Genomic DNA, 25,788 nt, shown 5'->3' with positions numbered 1-25,788 from the left:
AAGCAGAAATAAAAAGTATATTTGGACAAACAAGATCTTGTATCAGACAACTCCATAATGTAATCTGGAATAAGAACATCAAGGGAAAAACAAAAAAAAAATGATATACCAAACAATAGTAAGAAGCATCATGACATATGCCGCAGAAATTTGGGTCATAAACAAAAAACCCAAAAAAGCATTCTGGCAACCGAAATGGAATACTGGAGAAGATGCTGTGGTCTCACCAGAAGAGACATAATAACAAATGAGGAGATAAGGAGAAGAATGCAAGTGGAAAAAGATGCCCTGCAATATATAGACGAGAGAAGACTAAAATGGTACGGCCACGTACGCAGAGCAGAAAACACTTGGATAAACAAGGTTGCAGAATGGAGCCCAAGAGGAACGAGAAGAAGAGGACGACCGAGAAGATCTTGGAAAAATGAAGTCGACGAAGCCATGTCTAAGAAAGGATTGGAAGACGGAGACTGGGAAGATCGAAAAAATGGAAGTCCTGGCTGACGGAAGGGAAACGGCATTAGCTGTGGACAACCCTTTATATATACAATACAGTAGAACCCGCTTATTAGAATAGCCTTTGTGCCAAGCAAAAGTATTACTATAACCGGGATATTCTAATAAGCGATCATTGGTTGCTACTATAAATGTTTCGGGACCTCAAATTTCTATTCCTTAAGGAGGGGGTATGGTTTGAAATATTTAATTTCTTTTATTATTTCAAATAAAAGTGCATACTTTCAAGAATACTCTCTGAAAATTTCAAAATAATCGGAGTAAAATTACCAGAGATACAGGGTGTTGAATATCCCTACCTTCGACTCGCGTTGCCGAGGCTTCGCGCCAGCACGCTTGAGCGTAGTGAGAAACGTTAAACAACTGTTCGCCTTCTCTTTTGTAGATTACTCCGCAATTCAAAAAACATATTCCAATGTTCATCACTTTACGATTTGGCAGACAAATAAGAAGATAAAGATGCAGCTGTCAAAACTTTAAACGCATTTTTCTCAAAACTGCTTTTTCAAATGCGGTGGACATTGTAACTGATAAACTACTTGACCGATCTACCTGAAATTTTGCATAGATTTTCTTTAGACATTTCGTGAGGTAACAACGTCGAGATATTTTTTGTTTTGTGCTTATTTTTTGTTCAACAATATTAAATCTGGTGGTTTTCACAAAAAATTTATCAAAAATTTCGTATTTTTGACTTCGGAGTGATACCAAAAATTCAAAATATTTAAAAATAAAAAACTCTACGTTGTTACCTCGCCAAACTCATAAGCTAATTAAATCTTTTTGAATTTTTTATTTCGTATGATCCAGTGATGAGTTCTGATGTCCACCGCAAAATCAATTTTTTATTGAGCCGCCTGCCAAAATTTGTCGCCAATGGCGTATTTTTCAATATTTTGGATTGAATTTTTTCTTAAATATTCTTTGAATTATACTTAATATGTTTATTTAATTTAAAAATAAAATATTTCTACCATAGCTTCGAAAAAAATTCACAAAAAAGTGCTTGATATGTTGATTTCAAACCATACCCCCCCCTTAAACCGGGATATTCCTTTAAGAGGTAGTCTAATAAGCGGGTTCGACTGTATATATTACATGGATACTACTTAGACAAGGAAAGAGAGTGGACGCGTAATCCTATGAGCAACAATCAAGCCAAACGGGCACCAGAGATTTTGATCATCGACGTATCTTTGGAGTATTGTCATGGATTGAGCATCTAAAATGAAAAAATGAAATATATTTAAGGGGATGGGTACGTAGTTTCTGCTCCAATTCTATTCAAATAGGATTCATTTTTTTCGAATGCTGAGAAAACTAATAAGCATTTTTGAAAAATTTGAACGCAGATTGAAAGATTACGTTATTAGCGAGGGCCAAAAGTCCCTGAGAACTTCTATAATGTTTATTTTAATAAGTTACAGTGGTGAAAACTAACAGAAAATTTAGTGTGATTTTTAATTTAAAATATCTCATTAAAAATAAACTTTTTATTTACTCTAAGGGACTTTCGGCCTCGATAATAATTTAGTCTTTCATTCTACGTTTAAATTTTTCAAAAATATTTATTGGTTTTTAAGGGATTCGAAAAAAAAATGAACACAATGTCCGTAGTAATATTTTCCAAATATATCTGTGTCATACACCGCACTCAGCCGAATAGAATATTGTCAGCATATTGTCAGTCAGACAGTGACAATTTTAAATATTTGACATGGCATCGGGAATATTTTGAGTTGTTGATTAAATAATATTGATAGTATATTTTTGATAAATAATTGATTTAAGACGTGAACTTAATAAAAAGTTATTTATTGTTTATTATTTATGGAAGATCCAAGCAGAGAATACACCAGGATATATTCAGTGATCTAAGTATTTTGTTGTTAAAGATGTTCAAAATTGTAAGCGTTTCATAGTAACAATATGTTATTAAAAAATCACTTTATCACTTTTCCTCTTTTCTCGATTGATTATTAGTTTTTGTTGTACAGTAGATAAATTATTACAATCGGTGAATACATAGTGAAAAAATTATCATATTAATTAACTGAATGAATAATTAAGGCAATTAATTATAGAAGTAACAGTTATCCAAGAACATTCAAAAGCCATCTTTAAAGTTAATGATGACATTGTCAAGTAAAGTTTACATATCCATACCAGTGAGAATTTTACTACACGTAATTTGCCGTGTAAAGACAGAAAAAGTAGGGATAGCCGTAAAATATTTTCAAATTATGTACCGATGGCTTTAAAATAAAACATTTTTGTACGGCAAATGTTTTATTAGATGATAGGAACTGATCAGTGTGCCGTTTACAAACATAATTAACATTCCAGAACGTCAGTTGAGCGTATACTTACGTCCTGATTTAACTCATTGCGAAGAGCATTTTCATTGTGTTTCAATTGAGCGTCGAACACATTATACAAAGTTTCGTCTATGGTGTATACCAATTCAGTCGTTTTTAACTTCATACAGTCATTTAACAATTGGAAAAACATTTTTGTAAACGATAAAGTACTTGCTGTCAGTTGAATCCAAGTGTCACCTGCAAAATAACATTTGAAAAGTAACTGTCTATAAATAATACAAGATTACTATTAGTGCAGTCACTGAAGGTTTTCACCTACGATTTCGTTGAACCTCCATCGATTTTCGTGAAAATTGGTGAGCAGTTAGAGGATACCTCAAGGAACAAAGGTGACATAATGCTAACTTGCGCTTTTACCCTGAGGGTGGATGCATCCCTTTTCTAGGGTGAAAATTATTTTATTAAAAATAATACCAAAAATCGATAGAGGGACAAATTCTAAGCAAAATTTGTTATATTAAGTTATTAACATAAATCAATACTTTTTGAGTTATTAAAGATCAAAAATTTTATTTTTTCGTAAAAAATGCATGTTTTAAAGCTGTTTTTCACCTATAACCCAAAAACTATTAGCTTTTACAAAAAAATTATTCCTACCAAAATTGAATATACTATTCACTTAAAGTACTAAACTAATGTTAATTCAAAGTGAGTTACAGGTAATTAAATGTATATTTTTTTCGATGAGTACTCAAATCTAATTATTCAAGTTTAAATAATGGGAAAACGATGCATTTTATAAAATATACCTGTTAAACACTTATCAAAGTACTTCAGAATACCTAACAAATGAGCTCCAGAAGAAGTTAATAGCATCAAAATTAAGCAAGTTATAATCAAACTAAGAGAACCCTTTCGAATTTTTTAGGAAAAAGTGAAAAATACAACATACGTACGCCATTTCCACAAAAATTAAAATTTATAGTAATCCTTAAAAAAAATTCTTTGCATTAGCATAAGTAATGATTTTAACAATTTTCACCGGTTTAGAACGCATATTTTTGAAAAAAAAAGATATAATTTAAAAAATCAGAATTTTTAAAATTATCGTCATTTTCATTTTCTTCTGATAATAACTATAAAAATACTCAATATACGTAAAAAATAGTATAAATAACCAAATTTTAGTTTTTTCTATATCAAATATTATACCTTTTTACATTTTCTGTATGGTGAAAAATAACCGAGATAGAAACGTTTAAAGCTTAAATTTTGCTGCGAGAACCATGTAAGCGTGGCTATTTAATCTTTGATTTTAAAAAAAGTAAGGTGTTTGAAAGATTAAATTCAACGCGCTTTAATAGCCCTTGGAATTACCTTTCAAACCTTTTTTAGGTGAACCTGATATCTTAAATATTAACGGAGTTATTAAAAAAAAAACAATAACATTTTTTGGAAAATTTTTTAAAAGATAAAGTTTAAAAAATTTTTGTAGCATAAATTTTAATGCTATTAACTTGTTCGGTATCTCATTTGATTTTTGTTTTGTCATTTGTTTGACATTTTTAAGTACTTTCACAAATGTTTAATAAGTTTATGTTATAAAATACATCATTTTCCCGCAATTTAAGCTTGAATACTTAGATTTGGGTACTCGCCGAAAAAAATATGCATTCAATTACCTATAACTCACTTTTAGTTAATACTAAAAGGTTTTTTAATAAGGAGTTTATTTAGTTTTTTATTAGCTTCAATTTTGGTAATTATAACTTTTTTGTAAAAACTTGTAGTTTCTGAGTTATCTATGAAAAATAGGTTAAAAACATGCATTTTTCTTACGAAAAATTAACATTTTTGATATTTAATAACTCAAAAAGTTTTGATTTATTTTAATAACTATATAACAAATTTTGCTTAGAATTTGCCCCCCTATGTAATTATGGCGTTATTTTTAATAAAATAATTTTCACCCCGAGAAGGGGTGGCATTCACCCCCAGGGTAAAAGCGCAAGTTGGCACCATGTCACCTTTGTTTCTTGAGATATCCTCTAACCATTCAAGAATTTTCATGCAAATCGATGGAGGTTGAACGAAATCGGAGGTAATAGCTCATACCCACCTTCAGTGACTCCACTATATACCCTGTTTTTAAACTAGGAGGAGTAATTCAAATTTACCGCGCCGTAATGCTTGTTTGTAATAAACCTCAGATAAATACACCTCAGTAGGATGTGGTTACCCATACTAAAAGAGGAAGTCAATAGAAAGAAAATACCACGATTAGTAAGTCAGTAACATATCGAGTTAGTACATATTTTATATTTTAGTATTATTTATATAATATCTATGTATTATTAATATTATTTATAATTTAAAATAGCATATATTATATTAAAGTCAGAATTTGGTATTAGTTTTGAGAGTAAACTAAATCTAAGCCCAAATACTTACGATGTCGGGATAGTATCACGAGGTTTTTTCCTGGTTTTCCCTCGTCATTTACTATGGAATCTCTGGCGCGAGAATTTTACTGCCACCTTTGCATTTGGTTGTCTTTTTAAAGACAGATCACATGCTATGATTTTTTGTGGCGGATATTCTTGAGTTGAGGTTGATTTCATGTAATCGAATGAACTATCTTTTAGTAAAGTCGTCCCAGGAACGCAACTCATCAATATTGGCAATATCATTTTAAAGTCTTCTACTTTAAAATGTATAATACATGTCTGAATTGCCGATATAAATGAGTCAGATTAAATAAATTAGAAGAATTTTTTGCTAAGCAACAACATTTTCGTTTAATCTTGTATTATTTTGTATTTTGACAACGACACCCGACTTGGGCGTCGAAACGTTAATAAAATCATTATTTTGGTAAAATTGTGGCTTATTTCCCATTGAAAATAGTTAACCTCAGATAAGTTTACTTCACTGTTATGAAATTTTGACACTATGGGCATTTTATAGGTTAATTAATAAATCGGCGATTTTTTGTGTTTTCTGCGTTGTTCCTTTAATTTTTAGATTTTTAGTCTGCGTTTATATAAAAAATAGTTGTTTTTAGAACTCTTTAGCGGCGTATTAGTATAATATAAGTAATATTTATGGATTACCGTCGAAGGCCGACATGACCAATCAAAAAGAAGATGAATCTGATGATTTTTTTAGTTACATTATTGGGTGTGAATCTGTCTTTTGAATTTACTCCTCCTAGTTTAAAAACAGGATATAGTAGTAAAAAACAGTTTACCTACCTGAAACATAGCTCTCCAAATTTAATCCCATTTGCGAATGTTCGTGTAGAAATCTTCCCAAAGCGGACTTGGAATGCAAGTTAATTGGGATCCATTTATCTTCTAGGGCTCTAAGTTTGATCGAATCTATAAGTTTATCTCTTGCGTCTTTTAAAGCTTTGACTAAGGAAGATCGTAAAGCACCATCCAATTGGTAACATAAATCCAGACCATAACTGTATAACTAGAAATAGATCATTAAAACATTAACAACTTAAATGAGCTGAAGGAGTACTAAAAAGCAACAATAAAAAGTGAACCTCCCCTTTATTGCCTTCAAACAAGGTCTCAGTGGAACTTCTTCTTCTTTCTCATAAGCCTTAGAGCCCTTCAGGGCGTCGGATGTAGAGTTCCGCCTCTTATCCATTTCTTAGATTGTACTTCTATTGGCGGCCTGGTTCTTCATATCACTTATAGTCATGTCTCTCTTTTAACCTATATCATGGATTTGGTCCAACCATGTCTTCCTCAGTCTTCCTTTTCTTCTTTTGTTTACTATTTTGGCTTCATGTAACTTTTTTGTTAGTCTCTCTTGCTCCATTCGCTCTATGTGGCCAAACCAGTTCAATTGTTTGTTTTCCATTGTCCTAATTATCGGTTCTTGCTCCAGCTGTCTTCTTATATCTTCATTTCTAAACCTTTCAAATATTGTAACTATGGCTATTCTTCTGGTGTATTTCATTTCGTTCGATTTTATTATTGATTCTTGTTTCTTTTGCACAATCCATGTTTCCGCCTCATATGTCATTATCGGATTAACTGAGTTTAGTTTTGTTATCTATTTCTGATTTCCCAAAAAATGTATTCTTTAATGAGTAATACACGATAGTAGCCTTCTTCAGTTTATTACTTATTGCCATGTCCGTTTTCCCATCATCTGTTATTATATTTGCTAAATATTCAAAAGTAGATACTTGTTCTATGACTTGTTCCTTTACTATTATATTGGTGTTCCTTTCTTTTTTCTTATCTTCATTTATTATTATCAGAAGTTTTGTTTTATTGAGGGTCATTTCCATTTTTAAGTTCTGTATCTCTTTTTGCCAAATGTCTATTAGTGTTTGCATTTTCTCTTATGTGTCTGAGATTAAAACTATATCATCAGCGCATAGGGCTTTTCATCGACTGTCATTTGTTTCGAGCTTCTGTCATGTGTCACATAATATTAATATATCTACGCCATACGTCTTTGGTTTGTATCATTCCAGATACCATTATTGGTATCTGGAATGACGTAGATATATTAATATTATGTGACACATGACAGAAGCTAGAAACAAATGACTGTGAATGAAAAGCCCTATAGAAGGGAGTTGATCGTTATTGCATTTAAGTTTATGTAGAGTTCTTTTCATGAGCACTTTTCAGTGCGTCACAAATGATAGAAAAAAAGGTAAGTCCGTGATAATACACACTTATAACATTTATTCTAACATGACATTTTAGTTAAATCTGACAGTTGTCACATTTTATTTGCAATTTGGCATAAAAACAAATCAATTGTGTTTATTGCATTTATAAAATGGTATTTTCTTTGATTTGTTGTCTTATAAATTGTACAGATTATATTCGTAGATATATTATATAATTCGTAAATAATTTTTTTTTCGATTATAGCGCCATCTATTGACAACTAGAATAAATGTTATAAATGTCACTGACGAAATGTAATCACCGACGTGCGTTCTTTTCTGTCACATACAATTTTATGCGTTAGAAAGAAATCGAAAAACTGTGACGCACTGAAAAATGCTCATGAAAAGGACTTTATCCTACTATATATTGAAGGTTTCTTGTTTGATCTCTTATATTTTTGATTAAGGTATCTATTACTATTGTAAATAAGGAGAGGACTTAGTCTGTCTCTTTGTTTAATTCTCTTATCGCATTTAAACGTGCCGGATATTTGCACATTTATTTGTACTTGGTCATCTACTTCCATACACAGTAACCACCACGCTACTTGACACATGAGTACATTGAGACAATAGAGTCTTGGACCCTTTACTTGTTGCACCATTATTTACTTTTATGTCTGGTGACGTCTATAAAAACCAATATAAACAGAAACTTAACAGCTTGTAGAACAGCTGTATTTGAAGTTTATAGTTATATTAAAGTTGTAAAAGTTATAAAGTATTGTAATATTGTTGGTGTTTCAATAACGTTTTTTTAAGCATAGTAATAATAATATTAATTAATGTATTATTTGTATGGAAAAACAATTATTTTGAATAGTTTTATGACAGACATACGACATGACTAAGATGAAAGTCACAGGTGAGAACGGGCCGGATTAGGCCACGCCTATAAATTAGGTACCCGTGTGGAGATGCATCCTCCAGAAGAACACGTTTTTAACACATCTTTCTTCACCAACCACTATTTATAAAGCACTAAAAATGCAAATCGTTACAATATTTTTAATATGTTTGTGTACGTGAATTTTAACTGATCGAACCTAATCGATTCTGCCTCCTTCCTCTGGGTAAGTTTCTTGACTGAGGTGAACGTTGTCTCTCCATGTTGTTTTTCTCTCTTTCTTGTCGTTTCCCCATTACTGAGGATCGTGATTTCTTCCAATATTCCTAACAATGTTTCTCCATTGGTCTCTATCTTCAGCTGCTCTAAGAGCTTCGCAGAATGAGTATCCAGCTGAATTCTTTACTTGCTTGGACCATCTAGTTGGTGATCGTCCTCTTGATCTTCTCCCCGGAACGTTTCCAGAAACAATTAATCTCTCCAAACTGTCGTCACCTCTGCGAACCACGTGACCAAAGAATTGCAGAATTCGTTGCAGACATATTGTGGACAGCCTTTTTTTAATCTTGAGTTGGTTTAGAATGGAAACGTTTGTCCTATGAGCTGTCCAAGGTATGCGCAGCATTCTTCTCCAGCACCACATCTCAAAAGCATCAACGTTTTGGCGCTAGTATGCGCAGAGTCCAAGTCTCTGCTCCGTATAAAAATATTGAGAATACAAGGGCATTTACCCAGTGGCGGCTCGTGGTAATTTAAGGAGGGTGTTCAATTAAAGAATGTAATTATACAAACGGAGAATAAGCGCCGCAGGCGAAAAATTTTTGGGGCCTCGCCTAAAGATGATCTGTAAAATGAAACCTATCTTTGACCCGATTAGTCAGGATGTCACAAACATTTTTGTTTTGTGCAGAATATGATACCTACTTAATGATGGTGCTTTTTCGATGGTGAAGGTGGAGGTAGAAGTTACGAATATTGAAATGGCTTTGTCAAAACTGTTTAAAAATCCGTTTATTTTAACGGCATCCAAAGACCGAGGTTGAAATTATAGTTTTATTCTTTGAAAATACTATACATGGAAAACAAAATAAAGAATGTAGTTTATCACACCCACATAATCACGAAGTTTTTCTATATTGTTCAACTTTAAAACAATGTTTAAACTTTTTGTTTCTTATTGCACATTCTTGTACCAAGTTTATCTCCGGCCAAGTTAGTCCATTCTTTTTATAAGAAGTCGATTTTCAAAACTATTTGCATTTTCTTTTATAAACTTCACTGAATAAGGCTTCATCCTAAAAAAACTACTTACCAATATTGTATTTAATAAAATCCCACAACAGAAAATGCCAAACTGTGAATCGAAACGCTCCGCCCCGGTCTCTGTGTGCAGTGCACAAATCGCCAATGTTTTAAGATAGGAGAATCGCTGGTTCACGGATTTAAGAGCTGGGTTCAATTTGAATTCTGCACTTACCACGTGCATCTAGCGTAGCGGTGTTGTGCAAATAAATTATGAGATTAATAAATAAAGTTATATTTTAATGATACTATGATATTTATGAGATTTAAGAAAAAATATTTTAATGATATTTATGAGATTTTTAAAAATATGTATTTCAATGAAATTTGATTGGGTGTTCACTGCACAAGTGAACCAATGGAGAAACCGCCCCTGCATTCACCAGTCTCATCTTGATATTTTGAGAGATAGATCTGTCTTTCCAAACTTTAGTTAGGCGATTCATCACATTTTTTGCCATTCCAATACGTCTCCTAACTTCTGCTTCACAATTACCATCGTTAGTTATACTAGACCCGAGACAGACAAAGGTGTTTACTATCTGGTATTCCTGTAACATGTTAGTCAGTTGAATAGTGTCGAATCTGTCGACCACCATTATTTTTGTCTTAGCTTTATTGATTTTCAGACCAACTTTATTGCTTTCGTACTGAACTCTTCGCAGGAGATCAAACATTTCTTGCTCATTTGCTGCTATAAGAGTAGTGTCATCAGCAAATCTTAAATTGGAGATTTTCCTACCAGCTACTGTTACTCCACCGGCCCATCCTTCTAAAACCATCCTCATGACATGTTTACCACACATGTTAAATAAGTCAGGTGACAACACGCATCCTTGTCTAACACCTCTCTCGGTCTTGAATTGGTTTGAGAACTTATGATCTAGTCGTACTGTCGCTATATTGGACTGGTACAGAATTTTAATAAGTGTCACCAGGTGCATTGGTGCGCCCATTTCTATTAAAATTGACCACAGATTTATCTAGGCTACACAATCAAATACCTTTTGGTAGTCAACGAAGCATATAATCATAGGTACTTGAAATTCTCTAGACTTTTCAATGAGTTGTCTCAGATTCAGGATTTGTTCCCTTGTACCTTTACCCTTTACAAACCCCGCTTGTTCCTCAGGTATTTGGTAACGTAGATAGGTTTCTAATCTGTTTTTGATGAAATGCAACAAGATTTTACTAGCATGTGCTATTAGTGACAGTGTGCGGTAGTTTTCACATCTGGTTGTAGTTCCTTTTTTGTGTAGCGGGATATAAATTGAGGTACACCAATCACATGGCCATTTTCCTGAATTCCAAACAGCGACACAGATAGAATGGATGATATGTAATCCTTTGTCACCTAGTAACTGTAGTATTTCAAATTTGAATACACCAGGTATTGAATCAATGCCTGGGGATTTATTTCTCTTTAGTGATTTAATTGCATCTTTGACTTCAGCGAGTAAGAAAGTAGGTTCTCTAAGGTAGTCAGAGGGCCACTGATTTTCTGCTGATACCTCGTTATTTTTATATAGCTCGCCACAGTAGTTTCGCCATGTTGTTTTTACTTAGTAATAATTTGGTAATGTATTGTAGATCAGTTCTTGTCTCCTGTAATTGCTGATGATGGCTCGCGTTGAGCCGAAACGCGTTCAATATTTTAACTTTTAAATATTTTAATAAAATGATTGTGGTTCTTTTTTGAGTTGAGTACTTCGAGAAGAAAATTTTATTACCGATCGTTAATTCATCGTTTATTACAAAATTTATTTTATTAAATACATACTTACCCTTTCACATTGCGTTCGGACTAATACTATGCATTCTGTCACAGTTGACAGCGAAGTCTGGGGCATAAATACTTGTTTTATAAAATGTCCAGTAAAAAGAAGTAACTCGTTGCTGGCCCAAACAACATACGCTAAAAATAAAGAAAAATGTAGGTTACTACTCAGAAAAAGATATTAATATCAATCTTGGCACAAAAATGCCATAATCAATAAGGCATAAAGCTGATTCAGCAATTTTTCGTATTGACATATTACATAATAGATATACTGAATTCGCTCAGCCGAGATTCCTTTTTGATACATTCGGAATAGGAAACGTACAAACAAAAATTCCTACCTCACACTATTAACTGCTCAAATCAACAATCTTTCATTAAAAAAAGAAGAATTATTGGAAATAGTCGGAGTGTATACTAAACTCATAAAATTTTGTCGAATTTATTTCTACAAAATATTTCTATTTTGTACAATAAATAATTTTCTCATTTGTTATCAATACATTATAATGGCGTAAATAAATAATTAGAATTTAGTTCCGAGCCATCCTTTAAAGGTAGAAGACGTCGAAATTGAAATTTTTGACAGCTACATATACCTTGGACATACGGTAAACATTAGCAGAGACAATCAAACTGCTGAGCTGCTAAGAAGAATAACTCTGAGATGGGCAGCTACGTGATATTTTTAAAAGTGATATACCTATCAGCGTGTCCTGCCTGTTCTTACATATGGCGCAGAGACACTTACTATAACAAGGACATCTGCACAAAAACTACAAGTGACGCAGCGTAGAATGGAAAGATCATTGTTGGGCATAACGTTAAGAGATAGGGTAAGAAACGAAGAAATTCGTAGAAGAAGTGGTGTAAAAGACATTATAAAACACATAGCCAAAGTTGAATGGAAGTGGGCAGGACACGTCGCTAGAATGAAAGATGATAGGTGGACCAAAAAAATCTTGAAGTGGAGACCGAGAGCGGATAGACGAAACCCGGGAGGACCACCCACAAGATGGACTGACGACATAAAGAGGATTTGTACCAACTGGATTGCAGCAGCGCAGGATAGATCTGAATGGAAGTTTTTCGAGGAGGCCTATGTTCAGGAGTGGACGACTATGGCTGATGATGAAATAAATAATTATTTATTGACGTAAGGTTTATGTTATTTATGTTTGTTTACTATTAATAATATTGGCTAGAAGCAGGTATGTTTGGTTGTGTAGTAACTTCCAGTCACGTCTACCAACCTAACTTCTCAAAAAATAAATTACTAACATCACTAGAGAGTTGTGTCTCGGATTAGCGAATTGACTTTATATACATACCTGAAGCACAAGTTGGTGAGTCGGGAAAAGCCCTTAGAAACTCATCTGACATATGACACATGTTAGTGAATACTACACTCGCCAAATTACGTATGTATGTTGTGGTGGATCCTTCTCTTTTAACACGCTTACACTGTGTCCTCAACATACTGCTACACAATTTCAGGAATAAGTTACATGACTGTAAGTAAAAGTAAATGTTTATAAACATGAAATATAAATAGATCCACAATACATTAAAGTTTACATTTAAAGGTGAAATCTTCTTCTTCTTCTTTAGCTTTTTCCTTTTTAGGGCTCGCTGTTCCTACTCTTCTTCGCTACTCATTTCCGTCCATTGTAGTCTCAGCAGTCTGTGTTCTTGTACCGATCGACGTGACAATAAAGCACTAAATACAATTTGTCGAAGATTCAAACCTCAACATTTCTAATACTGCGACCACGGCCGACCAGTGAGTGGTACCCGTGTTGAGCTGCCCCCCCCCCCCACTTGCAAAAATTAAAAAACAAATAGCCCTGATTTATGAGCTCTCATATTTCGCAAATTAAAAATTTTGACGTTCCAGTGAGCAGGAATTTAATATTTTAGTGGGAGGGGGGCTGAGTCCCCCCCACTACTTAAAAATAGGAATATTGAATCGATTTTTGCGGCAGAATTTCGAGCTATTTATGAGCTCTTGAAATGATATAGTTTCGATTTTTGAGCTCATCCTCTTCACCCCTTAGGAGGTATCCTTATCCGCTCACCAATTTTCTTGAACATGAATGGAGATTTACCGAAATCGGAGGTCATAGTTGATTTTTACCTTCAGTGACTGCACTATAGAAAGAAAATTGCATTTCAATAATTGAGATGCGTATATTTTGCGAGCTCATAAATTATTAAGCGATATATAGACGCCAAATAATTAATTTAAATTATTTTAAGTACAACTCTCTCTTAAGCCGGGAATATGGGATGGTTTTCTTGCGAAGGGGTTGTAGCTCAATAGTCGAAATGCGCGTAATTTAAGAGTTTATTCTTAGAATATAAGCTATACGAATTAAACTACTATTAACTTTTTTGTAAAAACTTACAGTTTTTCAGTGATTTACGAAAAACCGCTTCAAAACATGCATTTTTTTCACGAATAATTAAAATCTTTGATCCTTAATAACTTAAAAAGCATTAACTTATTTTAATAACTTTATATAACAAATGTTGCTTATAATGTGTCCTTTTATTGATTTGTAGTTATTTTAAAAAAATAATCTTCACCCCCGAGAAGGGGCGGTATCCACCCTCAGGGTAAAGGCGCAAGGTGGCACCATGTTACCTTTGTTTCTTGAGGTATCCTCTCTAACCACTGACCAATTTTCGTGAAAATCGATGAAGGTTCACCGAAATTGAAGGTAATCGTTGATTTTTACCTTCAGTGACTGTGACAGTATACAAAATAAATTGCAATTTACTGATCTAAATGCGCGTAATTTGGGAGCTCATAAATTATTAAATGATATGTAGTCGCCAAATAATTAAATTAATGCATTTTAAGTATAACTCTCTCTTAAGCCGGGAAGATGGGGTAGTTTTCTTGCGAAGGGGTTGTAGCTCAATAATCGAAATGCACGTGATTTAATAGTTTATTCTTAGATAAGCTATAGGAATTATATTCGAATTACAATATATTTTAAGTTTTCTGAGCATTTTTCTCTTAAGTTAAATCAATTAACGGGTTGTTTGGTGGTGAAGGGGATGAGCTCAAAAATCAAAACTATATCATTTCAAGAGCTCATAAATAGCTGGTAATTCTGCCGCAAAAATCGAATCAATATTCCTATTTTTAAGTAGTGGGGGGGGGGGGCTGACTCAGCCGCCCCACTAAAATCTTAAATTTGTGCTCAGTGGAACGAGCTCAAAATTTTTAATTTGCGGAATATGAGAGCTCATAAATCAGGGCTATTTGTTTTTTAATTTTTGCAAGTGGGGGGGGGGGGCAGCTCAACACGGGTGAGATTGGTACCGTAACGTAAACCGCTTCAACTGATGCAATGGGCGAGGAGTGGCCAATGTTGTCAAAAATCATTAGTATTCAGTATCACATTTGCACAACTTCCATTTATTTTAATACGTAAATAAGCAAGAAAAAGAACTCAAAGAAATTGTATTCGGAAATTATATCGTTGCAAATTTTATATTACTTACTTGATTTTCTCTTCCTAATTGATTTAATAACCTTACTGCTCTTCTAGCAGCCCTCAATCCACCTTGCAAAGATTTATCAGGATTAACTTCCAGTTCTTTCATTAAAACTTCGGTAAGACTATTTTGTCGTTGTTCAACCTACAAAATTTAAAACTAATGTATATAAAAAGGCAGTGGCGGCCGGTCAGGGTCAGCAGTGCCAACCCACACATTTATGGACACATTGTAGATTTTCTAAATATTTAATTTAATCTGAGTTGATGATATTTGTTTCTGTAAAATAAAAAAAGATCTGTGAGATAATACAGACCAAATTTTATTCATTGTTTTTAAAAGAATTCGATCAATCCGATACGTTAAAAGTGATCCCTACGCGTAAGAAACTTTTCAAATTAATAATCCCAGCCATGCATCAGATTGCGATTGTGTGAATTCTTTTTTATAAGATCTGCTTCGACAGGGACGGCGAGCCGTCCCTAGATTTACGATTTACTTGTAAGAAGCGCTGTGGAATATTAGCCGATAGGCAACCAATTATACATTTCACCACAATTTCACCCGTATTTGAATGGTAGAGTCCGGCAGATACCGGCAGAAATCAATCTGCCGATCGGTGATGGGCAGACACCAGCAAGGCATGTACCAAGGCACGTACCCTGCTAATAGTGCGCTCGGGATGAAATTAATTATGAAATAACGTAGCTTTTGGAATTTTAAATCTCGGTTAGTTTTCACTGTAGCAGATTTTCGTAAACAGCTTTTGGAAGTTTTAAATTTTATTAGTAAAGGCGACAATTTTGCAAGTGATGATATCTCGATCCGTGAAGCAATCGGTTTGAAAACTTTACTAAATGATTATTCTTTTAATATTTTTTTTACATATTTCTAAGAAAGTGTTCACCCAAACTGATGTGATATTCAATGTTGTTCAAAATCAGTCAACTGACATTATTTATTCCAAAAATAGAATAACAAAGCTGGTAAAAAATCTCAGAGATACTAATTTTCAATATATAGGTACGCAGTGACGTTTTGGATTCGCTTGATACTTCCGAACACCCCCACAAAAGACAAAAGTGTGACACAGATCTCGAAAAACAAGTATATTTTGAAATTTTTGATACTATTATTACTTGTGCAATTAGATAGGTACTCATTTTTTCAAATTTTGAAGATTTGCAAAAATTTAAAAGTTACGCCAAATAATTTTCAAAATATCTATTAGACAAGTGTATTAAAACTATCCATAATTCTTTAATCAAATAAACTAAGGAAATTAATTAAAAGTTTTATATGCTGATCCAAATATTTTCGGAAGATGGGATCAGTTACAAAATATGTATAATTTTATATAATGCAATTCATTGCAACAAACTGTTCCCGAAATTAATAAATTATTATCATGAATTCTCTCATTGCTACCAACTTTTGCCTTAAATGAACGGGATTTCTCTTGTTTCAAAAGTGTCAAAACGTATTGTCGAAACACCATGAAACAAAAGAGAATGTCAAGCTTTTGTCTCTCCAACACATTAATAAATTTTACGATGATGTTATTACCCATTTTGCTACGTGCAAACAACATAGACTAAAGTTAATTTATAAACATGTTTAGGTTCTAAATCTATGTGAAAAAACAAAAAAAAATAAAAAAAACAAAAAACAAAAAAAAATAAAAAAAAACAAAAACCAAAAATCTTCTATGATGATTGAAGCCTTTTAATTAGATGGTATACCTATCTGAGGAGACAAAAACCTTGCCGACCCTGTCCCTAAAGCCACGAGCCGCCACTGTAAAAAGGAGAGGTGTCGGACAAGGATGTATATTATCAGCTATTCTATGCAATCCATATTTCGAAGAAATAGGGCTTCTCATTTGTTTCGGGCTTCTGCCATGTATATTAATATTATACACGGATTATACGACATATGACAGAAGCCTGAAACAAATGACAAGCGTTAAAAAGCCCTATTATCCAAGAAGCTATAGAGGGGCAAACAATAGCTATAAAAGTGAACGAAAAACGTATTAACAATTTAAGATACGCTGATGGTACGGTACTAATAGCCAAGTGTCTCGAAGATCTACAGCAGCTAGTAAATAGAGTTGTGGAACACAGTGAAGAAAGGGGTCGAAAAATACGGTGATGACTAAATTACAACAACGACAAAAGAGTCTAATAATCCACGAAGAATGAATAAAACAAGTCCAAAAATACAAATAACTAAAGAAATTTTTGTACGCCACTGGAAGATCAAGAATGACTGAATGGTCATCACCATTTCTTGAAATTTAGTGCCTACAATTTTAAAACTATACTATAGTAATGGGGTTCGGACAAATAATTCCGGACATAAAATCCTTGGACAAAAAAATCCCCGGACAAAAAATCTCCACAAACTTTTTTGGACAAAATAACCCCACAAAAAATCCCGTACAAAAAATCCCCAAGAAATATTTGCTGCCGAATAGTTATCTAAAAGTTTTCACATGAATGCAATCGACGCAAATATTTTTCAGCCTCAGTGCATGAGAGTTATAGCAATCGCCATGAAACCGCTTTTCGGAACGAAAATAATTATTAGCAATTAAAATTAAGCATGAATTATAATTTCGATTACCAAATTTCGAATTCCAATTCCAATTCCAAATCTATGCCGAAAACTTCACATTTTACATGACAAAAGAGTGCGAGTTTTTTTTTCAAAAATCGTGGAAGATATGGGGAATGAGCTAAGGCTGTGGGAATCATGTTGCAATTATTCGCTTAAATATTTTGTTCACTCTGCTTTGATTGAATAACTCTGTTCAAAACATTATCTATTCGTGATTGGTCCTGAAAACGAAAATCTTGATTGTAATGCAAAAAAAGTTCTTTTTGTAAATTTAACTGTCAAAAATATTAAGTCATTATCATCATCAATGGCGTTATAACTCTTTGAGAGTCTTTGCCGGGTTTACTATTCGCGGTGTGCAAGTACTTGGAGGGGATACGAGAAACGATCGTGCGCGAATAGCGGAGAAATCTTACAACTTTCTTAAATAATTCATATTTTCAATTGAAATTGTCAAATTGACGTATATTTCATACCTACTGTCATTGAAGAAGAAAAATTATATGTTGCTCACATTTATTTATTTTTAACGTATGGCACCTGACACATTTACATTTACATATATTTTGTATAAGACAATACATAGGTTCACAAACGTACATCTAACTTATTTACATAGTCTATCGACTCTGGAGTCGTCATCAGGAAATCCTCTGACCTGCCATGATATGATCTTGTGGGACACTGTTCTGTGATGTGATAGATGGTTTGTGGTTGTCCACAGTCACAGAGTGGGGATGGACGTTTACCCCATTTGTGCATCATGTAACCACATCTGCCGTGTTGGGTTCTGATTCGGTTCCGCATAGACCATGTGTTGCGTGGTAAGTCAAAGCCTGGTGGTTTTTGTGTGATGCAGGGTAAGTTGCTATTTTGTTGTTCCATCCATTCTCGAGTCCATGTTGTCGTTAAATTGAACTCATTTTCCACAGCCACCTTTGCTGTTTTTATTGGTGGTCGTCTGGAGCGTAGACGGTTACCGTTGGCGGCATCTTTATCTTGATGGATTGGCAGGTTCTCGTTATCTACTATCTTTCGTACTCACTAGTGAGTGCGTGTATGCGTCGTAGTTTGGGTGATGGAATGTTACTCAGTACTGGGAGCCATTGCGTAGGGGTGGATTTCTCCAGCAATCATTCTCATTGTATTATTCAATTGGGCATCTACTTTGTGTAGATGTGGGCTGTTAAGCCATGCTGAAGAGCAGTATTCTGCAGTTGAGAAGACTAGGCCCAGGACAGATGATCGCAAGGTGGAAGCCGATGCTCCCCATGTTGTGCCGCACAGCTTCTGGATGATGTTGTTTCTGGATTTAAGTTTTTCCGCTGTTTTTGTCAGATGTTCCTTGAATGATAGGGTTCTGTCAAGAGTCACCCCAAGGTACTTTGGTGTTTTATTGTAGGCGAGTGTGGTGTTTTCGAACTGAATATTGAGTATTCTTCCTGCAAACTGGTTATTTAGGTGGAAACTGGAAACCTCTGTTTTCGTAGCGTTTGGTTGGAACCTCCATTTACGGAAATATTTTCCCATTATGTGTAAGTCCGCCGTGAGGATTTCTTCTGTTTCTTCAAATGACTTACACCTTGTTGCAAGGACCCAGTCATCGGCGTAACCAAACTTCCTTGATCTGGTTTCTGGTATATCAGAGATGTATAGGCTAAAGAGAAGAGAAGCCAGGACAGATCCCTGAGGCAGTCCATTCTTCAGTTTCCTTGGGGTGCTGATGTCAGATCCCATGACCACTTGAATCGTTCGGTCGGCTAGCATGCTGTTGATAATTCGAGCGGTGGATTTACAGGGGATTATGCGAAGGAGCTTGTATATCATGCCTTCTCTCCAGACTGTATCGTAGGCCGCTGTTAGGTCTATGAATGCGGCTGCAGTTTTAAGTTTTCGCTGGAACCCTGCCTCAATAAATGTCGTAAGTGAAAGAACCTGATCTGCGCAGCTTCTTTTGGGTCGGAAACCTGCCTGATCAACCGGTATTGTTTCAAGCAGCTTTGGGCTAATTCTATTGTAGATTAAGGCGCTCTAGAAGCTTACGCATCACCGATAGTAGGGCTATTGGTCTGTAATTCTTAGGGTTGTTATCATTTGGTTTCCCTGGTTTTAATATGGCAATGACCTTCGAGCGTTTGAGTTCCTGTGGTATGATACCGGTCTTCATAATGTCCGTGAAAAAGTGGGCTATCCATTCTCTCGCACATTTGCCGCAGTTAATTAAGAATTCAGGATGAATATTGTCAAAACCTGGGTCTTTACCTGGCTTTACATCCTTGAGAGCAATAGTGACTTCTTCGGAAGTGAAAGGGCGGGAGTATTCGGTGTCTGTAGATTGGAATTTTAAAGTTTTGAGCTCTCGTTTTACCTTGGTTGTATGTGGCTTGTCTTTCGGTGCTCTAGATGTTGATACCAGATGTGAGGCAATAGTGTTTGGGTTAATTGTCCTTTTGTTCCTTGCTATAGGAGTTCCGCTTCCTAATTTTCTTAACAGTGTCCATACTTGCCTGCTTGATGTTTGAAAATTAAGACTTTCTACAGTTTCGGTCCATTTTTGTTGTCTCGCCGCATCTAGGCTATGGAGCAGTTCATCTGCTATTTCTTGATCACCAATTTCAAGGAAATTTTGGTACAGTTCTTCACTATTATGGGACCAACCGGGAATGTATTTTTTTCGATAGCCTCTTGGTATATGCTTTTTGGCCGTGCTTATTACGGCTCCAGCGAATCTTTTGTAATTTCTGCCGGTAGGTGGTATCCATCCTAGAGTCTTGTCCAGTTCCGTAGAAAACCTACTCCACTTAGCTTTCTTCAGATTCCACCGTGAGCGATGGATGGATGTGATTATAGGAATTTGGGTTCATGCCTCTATGATTACTGGGCGGTGTTGACTGTGTGGAAAGTCGTCCATTACTTTTCTTGAGACTGATAGAGGTTGCCCGCTGCTATTAGAGTAGAGACAAAACATAGATCAGGGTTGTAACCCTGTTTCCATGCTGCTGACATACATGTAGGTCCGTCTTTAACATCAAACTTAAGTAAGAGATGTTCGTTGCTCATAATATTGATATATGCAATTATTATACACTGCGCGTCATAGAAAACGGGCACCCTAAAAAATGGGTAATTTTTGATGTCGCGTATCTCCTTAACCTTTTGTCCGATTTAAGTGATTTTTTGAATATGCTATAGCCTTATTCTTTGTTAATATCCCTGTAATAATATTTTTGCTAAACAGGTAAATTTTTATTGTATACCGGGTGTACGAATGAAACTGTGTTTTTTTCTCAAAGTTCGCAACATCCTGTGGAATATTCTAGCCTTTATAAAATAGTGAAATTAAATCTAGACTATAGCCTCAGGTTTTCTGATTCATTCTCTTATGTTGGATAATACAAAAGTTATGTACTTTAACAACTAGTCATGTTCTTCATCAGTATAGGTTGTTTGTAAATAAGTGCGACAAACTTTAAGGGGCAATTCTGCATGAAAAAATAATGACCGTTTGCTTTATAAACTTATGTCCGCAAATGCTTCGTTTACGAGATACGGAATGTTGAATTTTTTTTTTAAACTGACGATTTATTTTATTGCCCTAAAACCGGTTGAGATATGCAAATAAAATTTGGTAGGTTTTAAGAGATAGTTATTTCGAATTTTTTGACTTGCAATCAAGAATTTTATATTCACTATTGGCGTGCATACGGGTAATATGACCGACCATATTACCCTTATGCACGCCAATGGTGAATATAAAATTCTTAATTGTATGTCAAAAAATGTGCAATAACTACGTCTTAAAACCCACCAAATTTCATTTGCATATCTCAACCGGTTTTAAAGCAGTAAATAAATCGTCAGTTTGTAAGAAAAAATTCAACATCCCGTATCTCGCAAACGAAGCATTTGCGGACATACGATTATAAAGCAAACTGTCATTATTTTTTAATGCAGAATTACCCCTTAAAGTTTGTCGCACTTGTTTAGAAACACCCTGTACTAAAAAAGAACATGGCTAATTGTAAAAGTACCTAACTTTTGTATTATCCAACATAAGCGAATGAATCAAAAAACAGAATGTTGAAAAAACCTGAGCCTATAGTTGGGTTTTAATTTCAGTATTTTATAAATGCTAGGATATTCCACAGGGTGTTGCGAATTTTCAGAAAAAAACCCAGTTTGAATCGTACACCCGGTATACAATGAAAATTTACCTGTTTAGCAAAAATATTATTACAGTGATATTGGCAAAGAATAAGGCTATAAGATATTCAAAAAATCACTTAAATCGGACAACAGATTTAGAAGATACGCAACCTCAAAAATTACCCATTTTTTAGGGTGCCTGTTTTCTATGACGCGCAGTTTATAAAAGTATATTTAATTAATTGTATTTTGCTTGTAGTACTGCATTTTAATAATTAGTTTTATTTACTACATACAATTATTTACCTTTTAATAACATAACCTAAATCTTAATTTTTCTTCTTATAATTTTTTTGGGCTACGGCCTTGACAATTATCCAGCAACCAGGACCAATATGATTGGCCAATATAATTAAAAGTGCGAAAAAAGTTGCCGAGCTATGAAACCAGATGTCGCTTTTCCGAACTGGCACGGTCCCAATTGCCTTCCATGTTTGTCGGTCTTGTGTCACTATTTCCAATTGTCTCACTCCCATTTTCTCCAGATCGTCTCTGACTGCATCTTTCCACCGTTTTCTACGCCATCCTACAGACGTTCTCCCATCTGGCCTCTCCCCGAGCAGCTACGCCTGGTTAGATTTTTGGATAAATTTTTCGCATGACATATTCTAAGGCCAGGTTAAACAACAATGAGGACAACGGATCTCCATGTCTCAGTCTAGAATTTGCGCAGAAAGCATTTGATATTTTCCCCCTATTCTAACTTGCGCAAAGGAGTTACTTACAAACATTTGCGTTACCGCAGTTAGTTTCTTGAGTACGCCCAGCTCGACCATTACATTCCATAGTGTTGGACGATTAATTGAGCCTTAAGCCTGTTTGAAATCTATAAAGATCTGATGCACGTCTTGATTATATTCCCAATACTTTTCAAGTATTTGTCACATGTGTGAACACATGTCATTAATGACAAATGTGAACACAAAAACCTGTGTTCTGCGTTTTCATAACAAAACTAAACATTCGTAATAGCGCAAACGGTCAAACTAATTGAAAAAATGTGTTTAACCTTCCTCCCAATGCGTGTTTCTGGCATTGGAATTGAAATTAGTGTAATGAAATTTCGGAAAAAATTTCAATTGTTTTGATACATACGTACAAAATGTGAATATTATTAATCTGACATTACAAAAAGGCTGAAAAACATTTGCGTCGATTGCATTCAAGGGGAAAATTTTAGAGAACTATTAGTCCTGGATTCTGCGTACCAAAAAAAAGTTTATTAATAGCAAGCTGGAAATTTGTTATTAGCTTAACGGTATCTAGTCAGACAAACTTTGATGTACCGGGTGTCCCAATAAGAATGGCTCTCGGCCATATCTCAGGAACCGTTTATAGTACAGCTTTGAGAAAAAAATATTTATAACAAAAGTTGCCTCGGGAAAATCCTGGAAATTATTTTCATAATTGTAGGTAGACCGCTAGAGGGCGTAATTGAATATTAAAAATTAAAAAATCAAAATTTTACAAAATTTACCTAATGAAAGGGCACTGGAAATCCAATCATTGTATTCTTCATAAAATTCTGCGCATATTTGATTTCAAAAGTTTAAGTCTACCTTTTGCAAATAAAAGGTGGGGGTGAGTGGGAACCTTCTTATGAAAAAATGGCGGTTACTCCGGTTCTGCTAAATCGAATTTTGCATACTTGCTCTTGTTGAAAACAGCTCTTTTTCGTCAATGTAAGTATCTTATTTTCGAAATAGCCTAATAAGTAATATGCAAGCTAGGAGGCGTTATTTAATTATTTTCAGAAATCCAGTTTTCTTTGGAAAATATTAAATACAAATATGCATTTTTAATCCTGTATTACAAAATTAGACCAAATTAGCAACATAATACCGAAAACCGCATGTCGATATCTTTTTTTTTATCTCGAGATATCTTAAGAAATGTGTAAATTTTAAATATAACTGTTACTGTCACCGGTAAACGAGGTTAAAGAAAAGTAGTGTGCTATGGAAAAACAAAAAAATAAAATTTTTCCAGATGTAAACGTATATAATTAATTAAAACAACAATAAAACAAACAACACTATAAAATATAACAAGGAAATAAAAGCAACTACTTACTTAGTGACGACCTAAATGTTCAAATTGTTGCCAATCCTTTTCGATGCAAGCATTTACTCTTTCAAGAGTATATTGAACAGCAGTCTCAATTTCTGCTTTCGTAATGCTTTGAATGGTGTTCCGTATTCTCTAGATTCTAGATAATGTTTTCTCGAGTAGTGGGCCTAGCGGCAAAAACAAGGTCTTTAATCCGTCCCCATAAATAAAAGTCTAAAACAGTTAAATCTCTTGCTATTCAATCTACTCTTGAAAGAGTAAATGCTTGCATCGAAAATGATGGGCAACAATTTGAACATTTAGACAATCACTAAGACTAAGTAAGTAGTTGCTTTTATTTCTTTGTTATATTTTATAGCGTTGTTTGTCTTATTGTTGTTTTAATTAATTATATACATTTACATCTGGAAAATGTTTATTTGTTTTTTCCATAGCACACTACTTTTCCTTAACCTCGTTTACCGGTGACAGTAACAGTTATGTTTAAAATTTACACATTTCTTAAGATATCTCGAGATAGAAAAGAGGTATCGACATGCGGTTTTCGGTATTATGTTGATAATTTGGTCTAAATTTTGTAATACAGTAATAAAAATGCATACGTGTATTTAATATTTTCCAAAGAAAAATAGATTTCTGAAAATAATTAAATAACGCCCCCTAGCTTCCATATTACTTATTAGGCTATTTCGAAAATAAAACACTTACATTGACGAAAAAGAGCTGTTTTCAACAAGACCAAGTATGCAAAATTCGACTTAGCAGAACCGGACTTACAGCCATTTTTTCATAAGAAGGTTCCCACTCACCCCCACCTCTTATTTGCAAAGGTAGACTTAAACTTATGAAATCAAATATGAGCAGAATTTTATGAAGAATACGATGATTGGGTTTCCAGTGCCCTTTCATTAGGTAAATTTTGTAAAATTTTGATTTTTAATTTTTGATATTCAATTACGCCCTCTAGCGGTGGACCTAAAATTATGAAAATAATTTCCAGGTTTTTCCCGAGGCCACTGTTATTATAAATATTTTTTTCTCAAAGCTGTACTATAAACGGTTCCTGAGATATGGCCTAGAGCCATTCTTATTGGGACACCCGGTACACTGGAACACTGGAACAGGGGAAGTTTTAATTGTGGAAGAGGTTACAGGTTTCGAACGTCAGATTACGAAAACGGCCCATGTATTTTGTCGGACAGAACTTCCAATTGATTTGATACTCTTTCATTGAACTCTCATGCAAAAATCAGACTGCTATTACTAACCATGATTCCTGTCATTTGACATGTTCTAGGTGTCGGACTTATTAAAATGCCCAACATATTTGTCGGACAAACTTTTTTCATATATTATACAAAGTTTGCTACTGAATAAACTTAAAAACAACCTGCTAATTTTCACAATCATAAATTTGTCAGGATGACAATTTCCACAATTAAAATCACGTTCCACAATTAAAACTTCCCCTGTTCCAGTGTTCCCGTACATCAAAGTTTGTCCGACTAGACACCGTTAAGCTATTAACAAATTTTCAGCTTGCTATAATAAACTTGTTTTGGTACGCGGGATCCAGGCGTATATTCGGCAGCAAATATTGCTTGGGAATTTTTTATCTGGGATTTTTTGTGGGGATATTTTGTTCAAAAAAATTTGTAGGGATTATTTGTCAAGAATTTTTTGGGGGATTTTTTGTCCAGGGATTGTCCGGGGATTATTAGTGGGGATGTTTGTCTGACGATTTTTTGTGCAGGGATAATTTGTGGGGATTTTTTGTCCGGGATTATTTGTCTGGGGATTATTTGTCCTAGCTTCATAGTGATTATATGAGTTAAGGATATTTCTGTTTCATATCCATCAGGGAATTCTCTCCGTGAAAACAACATTCTTAACCATATTTTTATTT

At 34.3% G+C, this 25,788-nt stretch overlaps 1 protein-coding gene across 1 annotated transcript in view; it reads right to left on the bottom strand.

The window, feature by feature from the left end:
- The window catches only part of LOC114336397 (exocyst complex component 8), a 71,875-nt gene that overhangs the window by 4,143 nt on the left and 41,944 nt on the right, over positions 1-25,788 (bottom strand). The window contains exons 8-12 of the mRNA XM_050657951.1: positions 14,991-15,128; positions 12,806-12,986; positions 11,479-11,609; positions 6,092-6,314; positions 2,887-3,074 (exon numbers count right to left, since the gene is read on the bottom strand). Of these exons, the coding sequence (XP_050513908.1) occupies positions 2,887-3,074; positions 6,092-6,314; positions 11,479-11,609; positions 12,806-12,986; positions 14,991-15,128 (861 nt within the window). The remainder of the gene's footprint in view (positions 1-2,886; positions 3,075-6,091; positions 6,315-11,478; positions 11,610-12,805; positions 12,987-14,990; positions 15,129-25,788) is intronic.

The sequence above is a fragment of the Diabrotica virgifera genome, chromosome 8, assembly GCF_917563875.1.
Source record: "Diabrotica virgifera virgifera chromosome 8, PGI_DIABVI_V3a".
NCBI lineage: Eukaryota > Metazoa > Arthropoda > Insecta > Coleoptera > Chrysomelidae > Diabrotica > Diabrotica virgifera.
Note: the sequence above shows the minus strand (reverse complement) of the source record. Positions and strands in the feature narration are given on the sequence as shown.